This window comes from Parasteatoda tepidariorum, chromosome 8 (assembly GCF_982258835.1).
Source record: "Parasteatoda tepidariorum strain Cologne lab strain chromosome 8, Ptep-v5.0, whole genome shotgun sequence".
Lineage (NCBI taxonomy): Eukaryota > Metazoa > Arthropoda > Arachnida > Araneae > Theridiidae > Parasteatoda > Parasteatoda tepidariorum.
The window spans coordinates 29,740,303-29,756,663 of record NC_141762.1 but is presented as its reverse complement, the minus strand read 5'-3'; the positions used below and the strand labels follow the sequence as shown (position 1 = coordinate 29,756,663).

At 27.0% G+C, this 16,361-nt stretch overlaps 1 protein-coding gene across 1 annotated transcript in view; it reads right to left on the bottom strand.

Annotated features, from left to right (window-relative positions):
• Positions 1-16,361, bottom strand: part of LOC107441037 (nephrin) — a 353,729-nt gene that overhangs the window by 108,231 nt on the left and 229,137 nt on the right. Inside the window, exons 9-10 of the mRNA XM_043050259.3 lie at positions 15,447-15,534; positions 1,913-2,049 (exon numbers count right to left, since the gene is read on the bottom strand). Coding sequence (XP_042906193.1) covers positions 1,913-2,049; positions 15,447-15,534 — 225 coding nt within the window. The remainder of the gene's footprint in view (positions 1-1,912; positions 2,050-15,446; positions 15,535-16,361) is intronic.

The window sequence follows — 16,361 nt, the reverse complement described above, 5'->3', positions numbered from 1 at the left end:
TAAAGCTTTAATGCTTACAGAGCTATAAACTTCAGTATAATGCTTTAATTTACTAAGGCTTTTCTTAAGTAACACTAATATTTACGCTAATTAAAATAAAACTTCGAATAAGTCTTGTTTAAGTAAGTCTCTGAGTTTAACTTCAAATATATTAATGAAACAACAGGGGAGTTACTTCTTAAACATGATAAATGTGCATGTTATTGAAGAAAACTCACTGAGAGAAATGTTTCAGTAAATTCGTTATTTTAATTGTGTTTGCTTTTCCTTCTTTATGATGGATTTTAAATGTAAACAAGGAAAATTTTTGGAATTTAAATTACATTAATGAAGATGATTTAATCAATATTTCGAGCAAATAAATAAATGTAAGGGAAAGTATGGTAAGAACGGGTAGCTTTAGATTCGAAGGAGTAGTGGAGCTAAACCGTTTGACCTACAGACTGATTTAAACAAAATATTCATTGTTTAGTTGAGTAAAGTGCATCATTCCTGAAAAATCTTTTTTTATAAATGATTTTTTTCTAGAAAAAGTCAACCTAGTGGGTATAAGTTCGGGTACACACGTTAATTCTATGGAGAGTTTAGAAATGCAAGAGTTTCAGTGAAAAATTAGTTAGATTAATCTATTTTATTTGATAATTAAAATAAATTTTGCATGTAATTCACATGTAATTTACATGTGATCTACTTGAGGCCGTATTCAAAAGAGGGGCTTGTCCACACTGCTGAGGACATGTCCAAAATTTCTTACCAAAAATATAGAGTTTTAAATAATGAAAATAATAATTATTTTTTTAAAAAAGAAAATAGCAGAAGTCTTTTTCACATCCATGTAAAAGCTGTGAAAAAAGAATTTTTTTGATATTTTAATTTGAAAGAGAAATTTTCAACACAATTAACTAATTTTTCATTTTTAGCGTTAATATCTAGGTGATGTCTGTTTAATTTGGATTAATTCTAATCTAATTTATTCATATCTTTTTCTTTTCATTTTAGTTATTGGTATCCATGACGCCTTATATCTTACTTGCAATACTGATCTAAAGTTATCTAATTTTTCATTTGTATCTAAGGCATTTTATATCTGCTGGATTTATAGAGTTTTCCACTTTGTTGATTTTACAATTTTCATCTTAAGGTTTGACTTAGTATTTATAGCACTTTATATGCTGATTGCAATATTTTAGAAGATTCAAATGTTCTCCACAAAAATAGTAACCATCTTTAGTTCCCTCTATCCACAACTTTTTAGAAAACTATCCGAATTTTTCTTCTATTTAATTTTTATATCTGTTTAATTTAAAAAGTTTCTAGCTTAATCTATTCCTGTTTCTTCCTTTTCATGAAAAGATGATTATAGATACCAAGTCTAAAGGTTTCGTATTTATGCAATACGTTTATTTACAATACGTTAACTATCTGAAATGTATTAAGCATAAAATTTAAGCCATTTTACTCCACTTTTTGAATGATTTCGAAAGTTTAATTTCCACAAACAAATTATTTGAATGCTAAATTTGAAAAACGATTTCTTAACAAACGGAACTAAGTTTTCATTTTTATCTAGGGCATTATATGATTGCCTTATTTTTAGAGTTCCTAATCTAGCTGATTTTTTTTCAAGGTTTGGCTTGGTATATATTACACTCTACATGCCATTTGCAATAGCTCAGAAAATATCAAATGTCCTCTGCAGAAATAGTTATCATCTTTAATTCCCTCGCCCGATAACTTATTAACTGACTACCCAATTTTTCGTCTGTATCTTTTATATCTAAAGCATTTTATTTCCTTTTGATTTAGAAAGTTTCTAATCTAATCGATTTCTTTACTTAAATAAATTGTTAAAAAAATATTAACTTTTTTTTACAGGTCTGGAAAGACTTTTATTCGCCAACTAATCACTTACCTCTCGATCCCTTTTAAACCATCGCAAAGTTGCAAGTGGATTTCCTCCAATGGCAACACAGGTGAACCTCTGAAAATCGCCAGATTTAATGGGAGTGCCTTCTTCATACCCGACGATCGAAGGTGGACTTGGAGGATCTGAGGAATAAAAAGAAAATTCTAGAATAAATAAAGTAAAAGTATTCTTAGAATCCTTAGACATTTTCTAAGGTGAAAGAAAAAAAAAACACTTAAGGAACCTATTGAAAGTATATATTGAAGGTAAAAATTAAACTCTTAGAAGGCTCGGAAGAATTGTTGAAATTCCATTTAACGTTATTGTGATTTTTTTTCTGTCAGAACATATTGGGGATTATGCAGATAAGTGGTAAATATTAGTTTATGCTATCTAAATTGTTTTTATGAAAACATATTGGAATTATGAAGATAAATGATAAATGCTAGCTTATGATTTCTAAATTGCTTTTATGAAAACTTATTGAGACTGTGAAGATAAGTGCTTAATGTTAGTTTATGTTTTCTAAATAAGAGAATTACTTTCAAAAGTTTCCGTAATTTTTAAAGTTATTATTTTATGGAGAAAAAATATGAAGTTTTCATTAGGTTATGTTATAAAAAAGAGAAAAGTATTATTATTTTTGAAGTATGCAATAAAAGTATATAGTGAGCTCCTAAATTGCTCGGAAATATTTATTAAAATTTCATTTAACTTTATTTTGTTCGAGTATATTTTAATTATGGAGTTACGTTTTCAATGTTTTCGAAAATATGAGAACTGCTTTCATAAACATTTTGTAGTCATTTATATGTGTTATTTCATTATAAATGGAGAATAAAATTATTATTAGCTTATTCTACATTAATACTAAAAATCTGGACTGAATTTGTGTTGATCTATTGTTGGAAACTTTCAATAAAATTTTTACACTTTCAAGATTCAATAACATTTAACTTATAAATTACCTTTTAATGATTTCAAATTTTATACTATTCAATGTAATTAATACACCTAAATATTTTAAAATATTGCAATTAGTTTTAAATTATAGAATGTAAATACATTCTATAATTTAACTCGGTTTTTTTAAATTTAACTCAAACATAAAGAAAATTTTTTATAGAACGTTTAAAGTTAAAGCTATGAATTTAACAGAAGCTAAATCACAAAATAATCTCCCTCAAATATCATATGCGATTTTATATTTAATACTTTTGCGCTTATTATCATCAAATACAGATGATATTTTGTGAACTGTTTAACATGTTTATTTAATGAAATGTATCATTTAAACCGCAAAAACTGTAAAGAAAATAAAAACATAGGCGACATTTTAGTTCGTAATATCTAGTAGAAATATCCTTCCGGTGACCGGCACTATTTTTTTGTTTATTTTCTGAATTTTTTATAATCTCTATGAATTCAATTTTATGTCCTTGATTGCTTAAACATTAAGCCTTTTTAAGTTAACAATTAGTTTTGTTTACTGAAATTTACTACAGTTTAAAAATTATTTCGGGTTATTAAACTATGTAAGATTTTTTTTTGCAAAAGAAGTATTAGAATCGTGGATTACATGGAAGAACTATCAGAACTATTGATTTTGAAACGAACTATTAGAGGTATGAATTCGAAAAAGGATCATTAAAATTATGGATTCTAGAAATAACAAATAGAACAGTAAATTCCAAAAAGAATTAGCGAAACAGTGAATTCCGAAAAGAATTACTGAAGCAATGGATTCCGAAAAGAACTATTAAAGGAATAGAATTAATAAACGATAAGAACTATTAAACGAATAGAAAAAATATATGTTCTTAAAAACATTGAATTCCGAATGATGTTCCGAAAAAAACTATTAGAACACTGAATTTATTGAAAGTTAAATCACACATCTCTAACTAAAATTGTTGTTTTCAATTCCAAATTAAGTATTTTTGTATATCGTCCACAGCAGACGATTCCTCATAGCCTATTTAAAACGTTTATTTAATGGAACACAGAGTTTTAATCGCAAATAGTGAATATAAAAAAGGCGCATTATTTTAGTTCTTTTTCAATAACCCATAAAGAAGTCTTTTTCGATAAAGTTCTATGAGCTCCTAGGCTTTTCATAAAAAAAAACCTTTATCACAACTTTTCTTCGTCATACGATGCCAAGAAAGAAAATGGCGCTTGTTTCCAGATCATAAACTTGTAAATGTGGGTGTGTTCTCGATTTCTATCCCTGTTACCAGTAAGACTGTTTGCACATAATATCCTGTGTATAAAACTGCGTGAAAATGAAGTTATTGGTCGCACTGCAGGGAAACTGTTATTTTATATGAAATAAAATAACAGTTTTACCGACGCCATTAGGAAAAGGTTTTTGGGTAAAAGAAAACACCTTTTAGTGTCTTAGTTTGTTGGAATTACCAATATGATCTTGTTTATTATATTCTTTGATGGTATAGGAAGTAATACATTTTTATGTTCAGAGTTTATATTGAAATATACGATCGATCTTTAAATGCTGTTTTTAAGTTCTTAAAGCATTATGCGTTTTCGCTAACTATTTCAGATAGATAACAAGTTAATAAATTCAAACCTATATCCAAATAACAAATATATAAATAAAATAAATCCAGATTAAAGCTGTTTACTTCAGAATTATTGAATTTGTTTTCTCTGAGACGTATTAAATTAACTTTTAAAATCTCGCGTTTACAACTAGCAAATCATTCTTTAAAAAAAATTTAAAAACGAAAGCTTGAAATTGAAAATAAGCAGGAAATGGTTCTTTAATGATAGACACGCAGTGTTGGTTACTTTGCAATTAAAAATGTAAATTAGAAGTATTGAATTAGAAAGATAAATTGTAATTAAAAATATAAATTAGAATTTAATTAAATACCGGTACGAAAATTTTCTATCAAGGATTAAGTTTCAAGTTAAAGAAACTTGGATTTGTGATAAATGGGGCAGAAACCACTAGAAATAAATAATTATGGTTTGCCTCTCGATCGATTGATTAACGAGGAATTACATGATTTGATGTCAGAGTAGTTGCAAAATATGAATAACCTGAATCAAAAGAGTATTTCTTTTCCTTGCCACCTTTATTCAGAATGTATATCAAAAGAATTAGAATCGATAAGCACACTGATATTAAATGCTAGTACACTGTACAATAATTTTACGTTTTATACTCACTCTGATGGCTTATATCTCCTCCATATATCGTGCAATTTCAGTCCTCATTGAAAATTTAACTATAGACTTAATGAAAGTATAAAAAGTTTTGTAGCGTGTTTACCACTACAATTATTCAATTCCAAATCACTAGTATATAAGACTTGTTAACTCATTTCTAAATTGGTGTATCTTTCCATATATGAAGGTCAGCAGTGTCGATAGCACAGCCCACAGTTTCCTATACACACATACATACTATACTCTTTTTCATTTGCAAAATTCAATATACAATTGTAATTATTTTTTCCCGTTCTTAATACAAATGATTCTTTTTATACAAGCTAATCACTGAAAATTAGAAATAAGTTAAAAAATTCTTAAGTCTTGATCATAGGAATTGATATCAAATGCTTGTAATGGAATTGGTTTTAATAAAATGTACCTTTTTTTCTAAAAATATTTCTTAAAAACTCATCTATTTAATGTTATAAATTTTTTTCACTGCCTCTCATTCTATATCACATCATTTATTGCATTCAAATGATTGTGTTTTTATAATAAAAGCGATTTAAAAACTAGGATTTTTTTTAACATTTTTTTTCACTTAGTTCATACTTTTAATTCTTACTTTACGTTTTATGTATAAATAAATATAACTTTTCTCTTATGTTGTTTTCTGTTAACTCATCTTTAACCTTGATACATGGAAGTGATATTACAGGATTACGATTAACTTAATTTTAATAACGATTTCATCGAGGGGAAAACTTCTCCTCTGATACAAAGAAACAAAACTTGTTTTCTTTTATATAAAATTTTCCTGATCTTAAGTTTCAAGGGTGCCTGAAAAACTTGTGAATGCGAAAAAAAGGGTCCACTCTGAATAACTTTTAATCTAATGATGGGATCTTCACTCTCTAGAACTCAATCTTGGCTCGAGGTGTTGACTTCAAATATGCTAATTAATAAGTGCAAACGATATTCTAAGAAACTTAATCAGTCACAAAATGTCCTTTCTTTAACCATGAGTAAATATATAACCATTAGTAAATATTTATTATTTTTTATAATTTTATTTAATGATAGTCCTAAAAAGATTTTAAATGTAAGATATACAATTTCTTACATCATTAAAAAAAAAGTAATTTTACAAGGCAAAATACAAAATTTGTGCGAAATCGGTCAAATAGTTCCTGAGAAATCGAATTTCAAATATTTCACTTTTCCTAGCACTATACATAGCACACATTTTATTACAGTATTCTTGTATTAATTTCCTCCATAAATGCTTCCTTTTTCACCACGGTTAAGACAATATAATTTCGTAAGCTTTCGTTTATTCTGAACGTAACGTAACATTCGTAACGTAAATTATTCTGTAACACACAATCTTAGCTTTAAGAATCGACTTTGGCTCATTCATCTTAAACCTTTGTACATAAAAGTGATATCTTGGAATCACATTTGAACTGGTTTTATTAACATATCGATTTCTTCGAGTGGCAAACTCCTCCGTTGGTACATTGAAACGAAATTTGTATTTTCTTGTATCAATTTTTCCTGATTTTAAGTTTTGAAAGTGCCAGAAAAACTTGTACGCCTCACGCACTTAATTATTCTGTATTAATTTCCTCCATAAATGTTTCCTTTTTCAATTTCGTAAGCTTTCGTTTATTCTGAATCCATAGCATTCGTAACGTAAATTATTCTGTAACACACAATCTTAGCTTTAAGAATCGACTTTGGCTCATTCATCTTAAACCATGATACATAGAAGTGGCATCACAGGATCACATTTGAACTAATTTTATTAGCACACATCGATTTCTTCGAGAGAAAAACTTCTCCTCTGGTATTAAAAAACGAAATTTGTATTCCTTTAAATCAATTTTTTCTGACTTTAAGTTTAAAAAGTGCCTGAAAACTTGTACTGATTCTCATATTAATTTCTTCCATAAATGCTTTATTTTTTACCATGCAGAAACCAATATCAATTCGTAAGCTTTCGTTCATTCTGAATCCAAAACATTTGAACGTAAATTATTCTGTGAACACGCAATCTAAGCTTTGAGAATCGACTTTCACTCATTCATCTTAAACCATGATGCATAGAAGTGACATCACAGGATCACATTTCAACTGATTTTAGTTACATATCGATTTCTTCGAGTAGAAAACTCCTCCGTTGTTACAAAGAAACGAAATTTGTATTTTTTAAATCAATTTTTCCTGCTTTTAAGTTTCAAAAGCGCCAGAAAATCTTGTACGCATCACGCATTTAATTATTCTGTATTAGTTTCCTCCATAAATGCTTCCTTTTTCACCACGCTTAAGCCAATATAAATTGGTAAGTTTTCGCTTATTCCGAATCCAAAACATTCGCAACGTAAATTATTCTGCGAACACACAATCTAAGCTTTGAGAATCGACTTTCACTCATTCATCTTAAACCGTGATACATAGAAGTGACATCACAGGATCACATTTGAACTGATTTTGGTAACACATATCGATTTCTCTGCGAGAAAAAACTCTTCTATTGGTACAAGGAAACTACTAGTGTCTTCTTTTATGTCACTTTTTCCACATTTTTTTTTTCTTCTCAGGTTTTTTTCCCGAGTATTTCAGATACTTTTCTTTTTTAAATCGATCACTTTACTTTTCGAGTGAACATCCCACAGTATTTTTCTTTCCCTTTTTTTTCCCCTCACTTCCTGAATTTTTCGTCATTCCTTTCTTAGAGAATGTATTAAACTTAGAAGATCTTACCTGGCCCGGGGCTTTATTCAAAAAACGGCCAGGGATCCCTTCGTGTTAAGGATTCTTTCGAAAAAAAAACTAGATATATAAAATTGTGGCCGGATTTCAATATAAAAGTGAGTGTAGTGTGATATTTTGGGGTGTAAATGCTTCTTTTTTGGTCCATAGTACTCTAACCGATTATAGAGGAATTCACTTCCCCGATGGAGAAAAAAAAATAGATCAACAATGAAATGCACTTTTTTTTAAACTGAAATTCTTTTTTTACCAATGTATCTATCATATATGGCAACGTTACTTTTAAAAAGTAACGAGTAAAAGTACAAGTATTTTTAAAAAAAGTAACGAGTGAAAAGTAAAAAGTTCTTATTTTAAGAAGTAACGAGTAAAAAGTACAAGTAAAAGTACAAGTACTAAACAAAAAAAGTAACGATTTAAAAGTACATTTCTAGGAAATCGAAAATTCAAAGTAACCTAAAATTTCATTGAATAATATTCTTATGTTCTTCAATGTTTTTGCGAAATTGTTGTTATTTATTTAATTCTTTTTAATTTTGAAAGTTATGGACATTAATTTACTTTCAAATTCGGAGGAATGTTATAATATAATTTTATGATATAATCGTATAATATAATTTTAAAATCAAATATAATTTTAATATCAAACTTGTTGTGGATTTGCACTAAAAAGAAATTTTATCTATTGATTTTAATTTTTAGTTTATTATTTTTATTTATTTAAATTCCCATTGATTTAAAATTGTTTTACTCTATAGAAACGCGTTTTAAAAGCACAAAAATAAACAAAGCAAACATGAGGTTTCAGATAGCTTTGTGATATTTGAGCTGGTAAAAAATAATTGAATGTGCAGTATATGTTGAAACAGAACAGTCTACAGTTTTATTTGTAACAATGGCTAATGCTGAAGTCATGCGAGAAAATCATTTTCCGAACATTTCTGCCAAACGGAATGATTAAAATTTGTAAACGAATTTTAGTATCAGGGGCTAAATTAATACCTTCGAGTTATTAAGAGTTAAAATAGTAAAATAGTTTTCAGTAGCACAAATAGTTCCGAAGTTCTTAGAGATTTGACTGGGCGTTGTTTGACAAGGTCGGGCATAAACAGGAAAAATGTACTAGGTAAAAATGTACTAGGTAAAAATGTATTTAGTAAAAAATGTATTAAGACAAAAATGTATTATTAGTGAGATCAAAAAGAAAATTGAAAAACGTAATAACAAAATCCAACAATTTTTACTTAAAATGTATTAAACAAATGCATAAAACTCGAAAATGAATGAAAATAACTTCTTAATTAATATTTTTATTCATTTTGCAAAATAATTGCATTTTGACAGCATTTTTTTTTTCATTTTTTTTTTAGAAGGCTTACCGAGTTTTAGAACAAAGTAACGATTTCATTCGACATTTCCGTTACAAATACTTGTACTTTTTCCCAAAAAAAGTAGCGAAAGTACAAGTAAAAGTACTACCACTACGTACTACCACGTAACTACCACTACGATTATTAAAACATCAATTCACTGGTATATAAGACATGCTAACTTGATTCAATCACGAGGTACCTTCTGATAGGTGAAGGTTGGCATTGTCGATAGCTCCGCTCCTCACAACGATAATAAAATCCTAATATGATGTTAAATTGAACCATGCTCCCATTTAAGTTGAACCATTAGATCAAGTTGAACCAAAAATTGAACCATTATTTGAACCATTTAGAGCCGTCGTATAAGTTTGTGATAAATTTGAACTCGAACATAGTTAAACATTGTAAAAAGACAGATTATCAGAAACTTAACATAGTTAAATATAATTCCTTTCTTTTCTTAACTTGTTAAGTGACTAATAAAGAATAGGACTGAATAGAATTTTTTTAAGATTTTGACAACGCTTTTTCAAAAATTTGTGAATTGAAAATGAGAAGATTATGAGAATCATTCAAAATAATTAAATTATTATACTTCTTGAAGTAAACTAGGTTTAAAATTGTAATATTTTGAAAATTTAATGAATCTTCGTAACTCAACATTTTGACCCTATATACTTACTGGATCTAAAATGCGTCGATATTTAAGTGCAAAGAAATATTTCATTCAAAACAGTTGATTCTGATTCTGAGAATTTATTAATTCAAATAAATTCAATAGGCTAAACTATTGGAGATCCTCTTATTTGTTCAACTTTTCGAACTCTACGGTTGAAACCGGAATCATTAACAACTTCATGAACCACAGACCTTATTCACTCACCACTAAATTTGCCACCAAAATTTAGTCTCTCTGTAAAAGCATGATAATATGCCTCCAGGACAAAGACCTTGCTGATGTTCTGTGAAATTGTGAACTGTCGCTCGCAGCATACTTTTCATAGTTTAATGTTCAAAGGCGATGGAATAGATTTTACGGACGCAATAAATTAGTTCAAACGAAAACCGTTACCACTTGTTCAATTGAGAACTTAAATTCATAGTTCAGCTATACTTAAAAATTTAAATTTTATTAAATGCAATGCATTCTGTTCGCTGTTAAAAAAACATGATAAATATCATAAATGATAAGCTTACATGTCATGAATATATCATAAATGATATTTAAATATTTAATTAAGAGATGTAATTATGTTTCTTGTAAGATAACCTCAGTTTAGTTAGTCATCGTTCAAAATTTCAGAAATGTAAAAATTAGAAAATTAAACAAGGACGAAAAAAATTCTATTTTAATCAAGATTATCTATTTTTTTTAATTCTATGATAAAAACTTTATTTAAACTAAAAACATTTAATGTCCATTTTTTAGAAGCAATTAAAATTTCATTTTTATATTTTTTGAATTGGTTGCTTTCTTTTTCCGGTGATTATTTGGTGTAAAAAGGTTTTCAGGTGGTATAGTAACAGGCTTTCAATTTAGTTTGTAATATGCTTGCTGTTTAAATATGTGTTTGTTATCAATTATCTATGCTGCGCCGCTAGTCTATAAAAAAATTCAAGCATTTAGGGCATTTTAGGTAAAATGGAGAAAATGAGAATTACTATACAATGTTTACGTATTTGATAGAATAATAAATTCCTATTAGATAAAATATAAAAAAGAAATGGCGAGGCTATTTCACAAAAGACGTTTATTTCTCAGAAATACAAAATGTTATTTTGAAAACAAAGCAAAACAAAGAAGTAATTTCTATTAGAAATTTCTTATCCAAAATGAGCAAAAGTTATGTAAAAAAATCTGTATTAACGTTTTATCACATTTTAATCTGAAATTCCATAGAGTTTCTGCATAATAAGTAACTTGTTTAATCGTTTTCTAATTTAATGATTTATTTACGACATTTTAAATGCATAAAACTCGATACCAGTAAAGTACCGTTTCTTGTAAGTTAGTTTCATTCCTAATAAAGAATGTTTATCCAGTTTATGGCACATTTAAAAACTAGATCAATCTCATTTTGCCAAAAATAAGTGAATTTAAAAGTCTTGCAATTAAAGTTTCCGTTCAAAAAATTGGCGCTAGGGATTTTTAAATTAATTTACTCGCGTCAACTAAAGATTAAATTGTTAAAAATTAATAAAATGTATTCTCAAAACTTTTTAAAAAAATATTTAACATTTTAGGACAGACGAATGTATTTTAAGGAATTACAGAATACATGTTTCTGATTAATTTTCCTCTTCTATCAAAAACCAATGGGTTTTGATAACTTCACTTTGTATAAAACTCAGTTAATATTAAATACATTAAAAAAATTGCATAGAAAGTAATAATTTACTTAAGGTGAAATCTCCTTTAAAATAATTATAGATTTCAATATTTGTAAGAACATCTGCACTGTTCGAAAACACGGATAATTTAATTATTACCTACAATATTTTTAAAAAATTGGGCGATATTACAACCAACAAAATCCTATACCATCTGATATAAAAGCTCGTAAAAACACACGTAAGATATTTTGTTTTCCGAACAAATCAATGGAAATTAATTTTTGGAAATTAATTTTTGGAAAGGAATCGATAATTTAATATTGTCTTAAGCAGATAAAAAAATTATATTTTTCACAAATCATTGAAAAATATTAAAAAACAAAACAGTGACTTCGTTTCATGCAAAAATAAACAATCTAAATTTTAAACTTAATCACAAATCAATATTTTAAAGTTCATAAAAATGTTAGAATATAGAACCCTTAGGATGTAAAAAATGCTTAGAGGATATAAAATAAGTTCTTATGAAATAGTAGAAAAACAAAACAGTGATATATTCATTCAATGAAAAACTAAATAAAATATATTAACACTGTTTTTCGAAGCTTTGTGGCCAAGGAAAATACAAAGCCATAGTTTAAACGCCTTACACTTTAAACCATGTGATGATTTTGAACTATATATATAATCTTGCCGTGAAGAATTATCTAGGTTTTGAAACAGGCAAATAACTGAAATATTTTAAAAGCTATTTAATATTTTTACTAACCGCCAATTTGGTGACATTTTTTCACCCAAATGGAAATTATGAAAAGCACTGCCTTATTCTGAGTTTTTGAAAATTTTTATGAACCCAAGTAATACAACAATGGAGTAAATTCTTAAAGCATAAAAAAATATATCAGAAATGCTTTTCATTTTCACCATACTATGGCTTTTCTCCATATGGACATTTCGATACATTTTCAAAATAAGCGAGGACAGCGCTGGCTTTAGATAGACTTAACTTGACCTAACAAGCATGAGTAACAATTGTAAACCCATAGAGGTTAAAAAATAGTATATTATTTGCAAAAAAGCATCATTTCATATTACGCCAGAGACTCCGAAAAACAGCCTTAAAGTGGAATATCCCATGAATAGTTCAGAGCACATAAAATAAAATTTTTGAAATCTTTTTTGTGAACTCCCTAAACATTATCTTTCAAACTTCCTTTAAACTTTATTTCCGCTACAAACTAGCTTATTTTTAACCATTAAAAGAGCAGCTACATTGCAACTTGAGAGCAAAGTCTAAACTTTTTCTTTCAGATTATGCATAAACTCGATTTACAATATCAGCTTAAACTCACAACATACTTATACATCTCTTAACTTATAAAAGAGTAAAATTCTCCCAATTACAGAGACGCTTAAAACTTTGTGATGTCCCTAAAGAGGAGTAGAAAATTGAAGTTTTCAAAAATTTTTCATAAAAATAAGAACGTTAGTTCGAGGAGGGTTGAAGTGTTAGGAAATTAAATATGTAAATAACTCGTGAGAAACTAGTTGGGTGATGAGAATTTACGCGACCTTAAAGCTTTAATGAGGGTTTGGATTTCACTCTCGACACCGGGAGTCTTTGTTAGTTATTTAAGTTTGAGTTTTTAAGAGAGTGTTCAAATCGCGGTGTCCTGGTAGCGAGATTAGTTTTGATATTAGCATTTGTTTTTAAACAATTTTCTAAGCAGTAAGAGGCGTATCGCGATATTTTGTATTTCGTTGCAATAAAAATTTGGATCACCTAAAAGTATCAATATTAAAATTTTATTTAGAGCTAAATGGGGGCCGTAACATATTTTTGAAATCTTAAGTTTGATATTTTTGAAATCTAGAGTTTCTGTCAAAGTTTTACCTTTCCTTATTTATAGGAATATTTCATTGTTCGTTTTCGTCTAAGCTTAACATTTATTGTGATTCTTTTCTCATCAATTAATGATTATAACTTACTCCTGTACATGTAGAAAATTCTTAAAATCATATTAAGTTCTTGAGTTTACGAACGCTATAAACTGTGTTCCATTTAATGCATATTTTTAAACTTAAAATAATTAAACTTTTTAACATTTATAAACACGTCACTATTTAAATTATATTCTAAATAGATATGAATCACTATGAAAATAAGAAAATTAATGAAAGGAATTTAAAATTTAAAATTCTTAGGGCAATAAATCTGTAAATTGTATGAATGCAAGAGCTATAAACAGCAGACTTTAAAATTTCCAGTTTCTTTTAGAGTTTCCTAAAATTTTATTTTCTCCTCTTTTATAACAATGAAATTTCATTATTTAATTCAATCTACGCTCAACATTTAATCCTTGGATGCAGATGAAGCACCAGCGCCCCATTTATATATATTTTATCTGATGCTATAATTGGAAGGAAAATATTTTTTTAGTATGAAAAACTGTCAAATAGTTACTAAAAAAATTGGCATTAAATTTGCAACAATGCATTAAACTTATCGGCATTACATTTGCACTGAATTATGAAAACCAAAATAAGTAGCTTGAATTTTTGTTTCAGTTTAAAAAATTATCAATAATTGATTTTGTAATTTAAAGAAATTTTAATGATGAATAACTGCTTTTCTTAGATCCAAATGAAAGCACAGTAGTGCCAATTTGTTTTATGATGCATTTCATAATTATAAATTATTAAAATATTAAATATAAAATTTTTCCTTATTTTGACGAAAATTAATACAAAAAAATGAAGAAATATGAAAAAATTATCAATAATTGTTTTTGTAATTTAAAGAAATTTTAATGATGAATAACTGCTTTTCTTAGATCCAAATGAAAGCAAAGTAGTGCCAATTTGTTTCATGATGCATTTCATAATTATAAATTATTAAAATATTAAATATAAAATTTTTCCTTATTTTGACGAAAATTAATACAAAAAAATGAAGAAATATGAAAAAATTATCAATAATTGTTTTTGTAATTTAAAGAAATTTTAATGATGAATAACTGCTTTTCTTAGATCCAAATGAAAGCAAAGTAGTGCCAATTTGTTTCATGATGCATTTCATAATTATAAATTATTAAAATATTAAATATAAAATTTTTCCTTATTTTGACGAAAATTAATACAAAAAAATGAAGAAATATGAAAAAATTATCAATAATTGTTTTTGTAATTTAAAGAAATTTTAATGATGAATAACTGCTTTTCTTAGATCCAAATGAAAGCAAAGTAGTGCCAATTTGTTTCATGATGCATTTCATAATTATAAATTATTAAAATATTAAATATAAAATTTTTCCTTATTTTGACGAAAATTAATACAAAAAAATGAAGAAATATGAAAAAATTATCAATAATTGTTTTTGTAATTTAAAGAAATTTTAATGATGAATAACTGCTTTTCTTAGATCCAAATGAAAGCAAAGTAGTGCCAATTTGTTTCATGATGCATTTCATAATTATAAATTATTAAAATATTAAATATAAAATTTTTCCTTATTTTGACGAAAATTAATACAAAAAAATGAAGAAATATGAAAAAATATTTAATAAAAATTCCGAGTCAAAGGGAAGAATAAGAATTTTTTCTCATCAGGCAATATCTACTCCTATAGTTCTTTGAATTGTTTAAAGTCATGCTTCACACATTTCTAATTTTACATTGATTAAGCATTTCAACATTTCTAAACATAATATTATTAACTATATAAATTATATTTTTAAACTATAATAAATTACTAGAAAAACGAAAAAAAAAAAACGCACAAGGCACTGATAGTTTAAAATTTCTTAGAACAATAAATATGAGACACATACTATTCTCATCATTTATGCATGCCAAAGTATGTTTGAGAACTACTCACAGACGACGCTAAAATAGACAGTTTCTTTGATAGTTTCCTTCAAAGCTTCACTTTCTGCGTGACACGAGAAGGTTTTATTGTCTGGATCCTGCAAAGAAAAATGGACAACTTAGATTACTCTATGTCGCTGAGTATGTAGACTGCAAAGTTTGGAACTCAAAATAATTACAAGTCTCTCTTTTCTTGAAGCTTGGCAGCATATTTTGTGAAACATAGAACAAACTTCTTTTTTTTCCACCGAAAATAATCTGTCTCGTGCGCAGATTTTAAGAGCTTTCTAACTATTTTTATAAATGGAAATAAAATGTAATAAATATATGAGAAACAATGTAGCAAGTATTGATATCTTTTCATTGTATGCATTTGAAGATTTATTTTTTCCTCGCTAATATTGTGAGAAAAATATATATTCAATATAATTACAATATTTAATCAGAAAATACAGGTAATTTACATTTTCAGTCTAGTATTTAATATAAATTTAGTTGAAAAAAGGAGAAGAATGTAAATATTTTGTTAAGTTAGTAGGCTGTAAAAACAAGATATAGTTAAAAGCACTAGTACGCAAAATTGCCGGTACTTTGTAGCGTAAAGTCGATTTTACTGTAAAATTTTACGTACCAAAGAATCTGATATACCGTAATTTTCACCTTAGTATTTAAAATAAAACCCCTGTAATTAAATAAATATCACATTAAAAAATACGACATAAAATTTTACGGTAAAAATGAATTTTAAGGAAAAATTAATTTTTCAGACGATGCACCCTAAGTGCATTTCACCATAATCTACTTTTTTAAGGTATTTTTTACCATAAAAATTGATTCGATTTTTTTACAAAGCAGACGTTTTTTCAACACAGCAATTACAAAAATTAGAAACAGGGAAAACACAGTTTATTACAAAATTAACAAT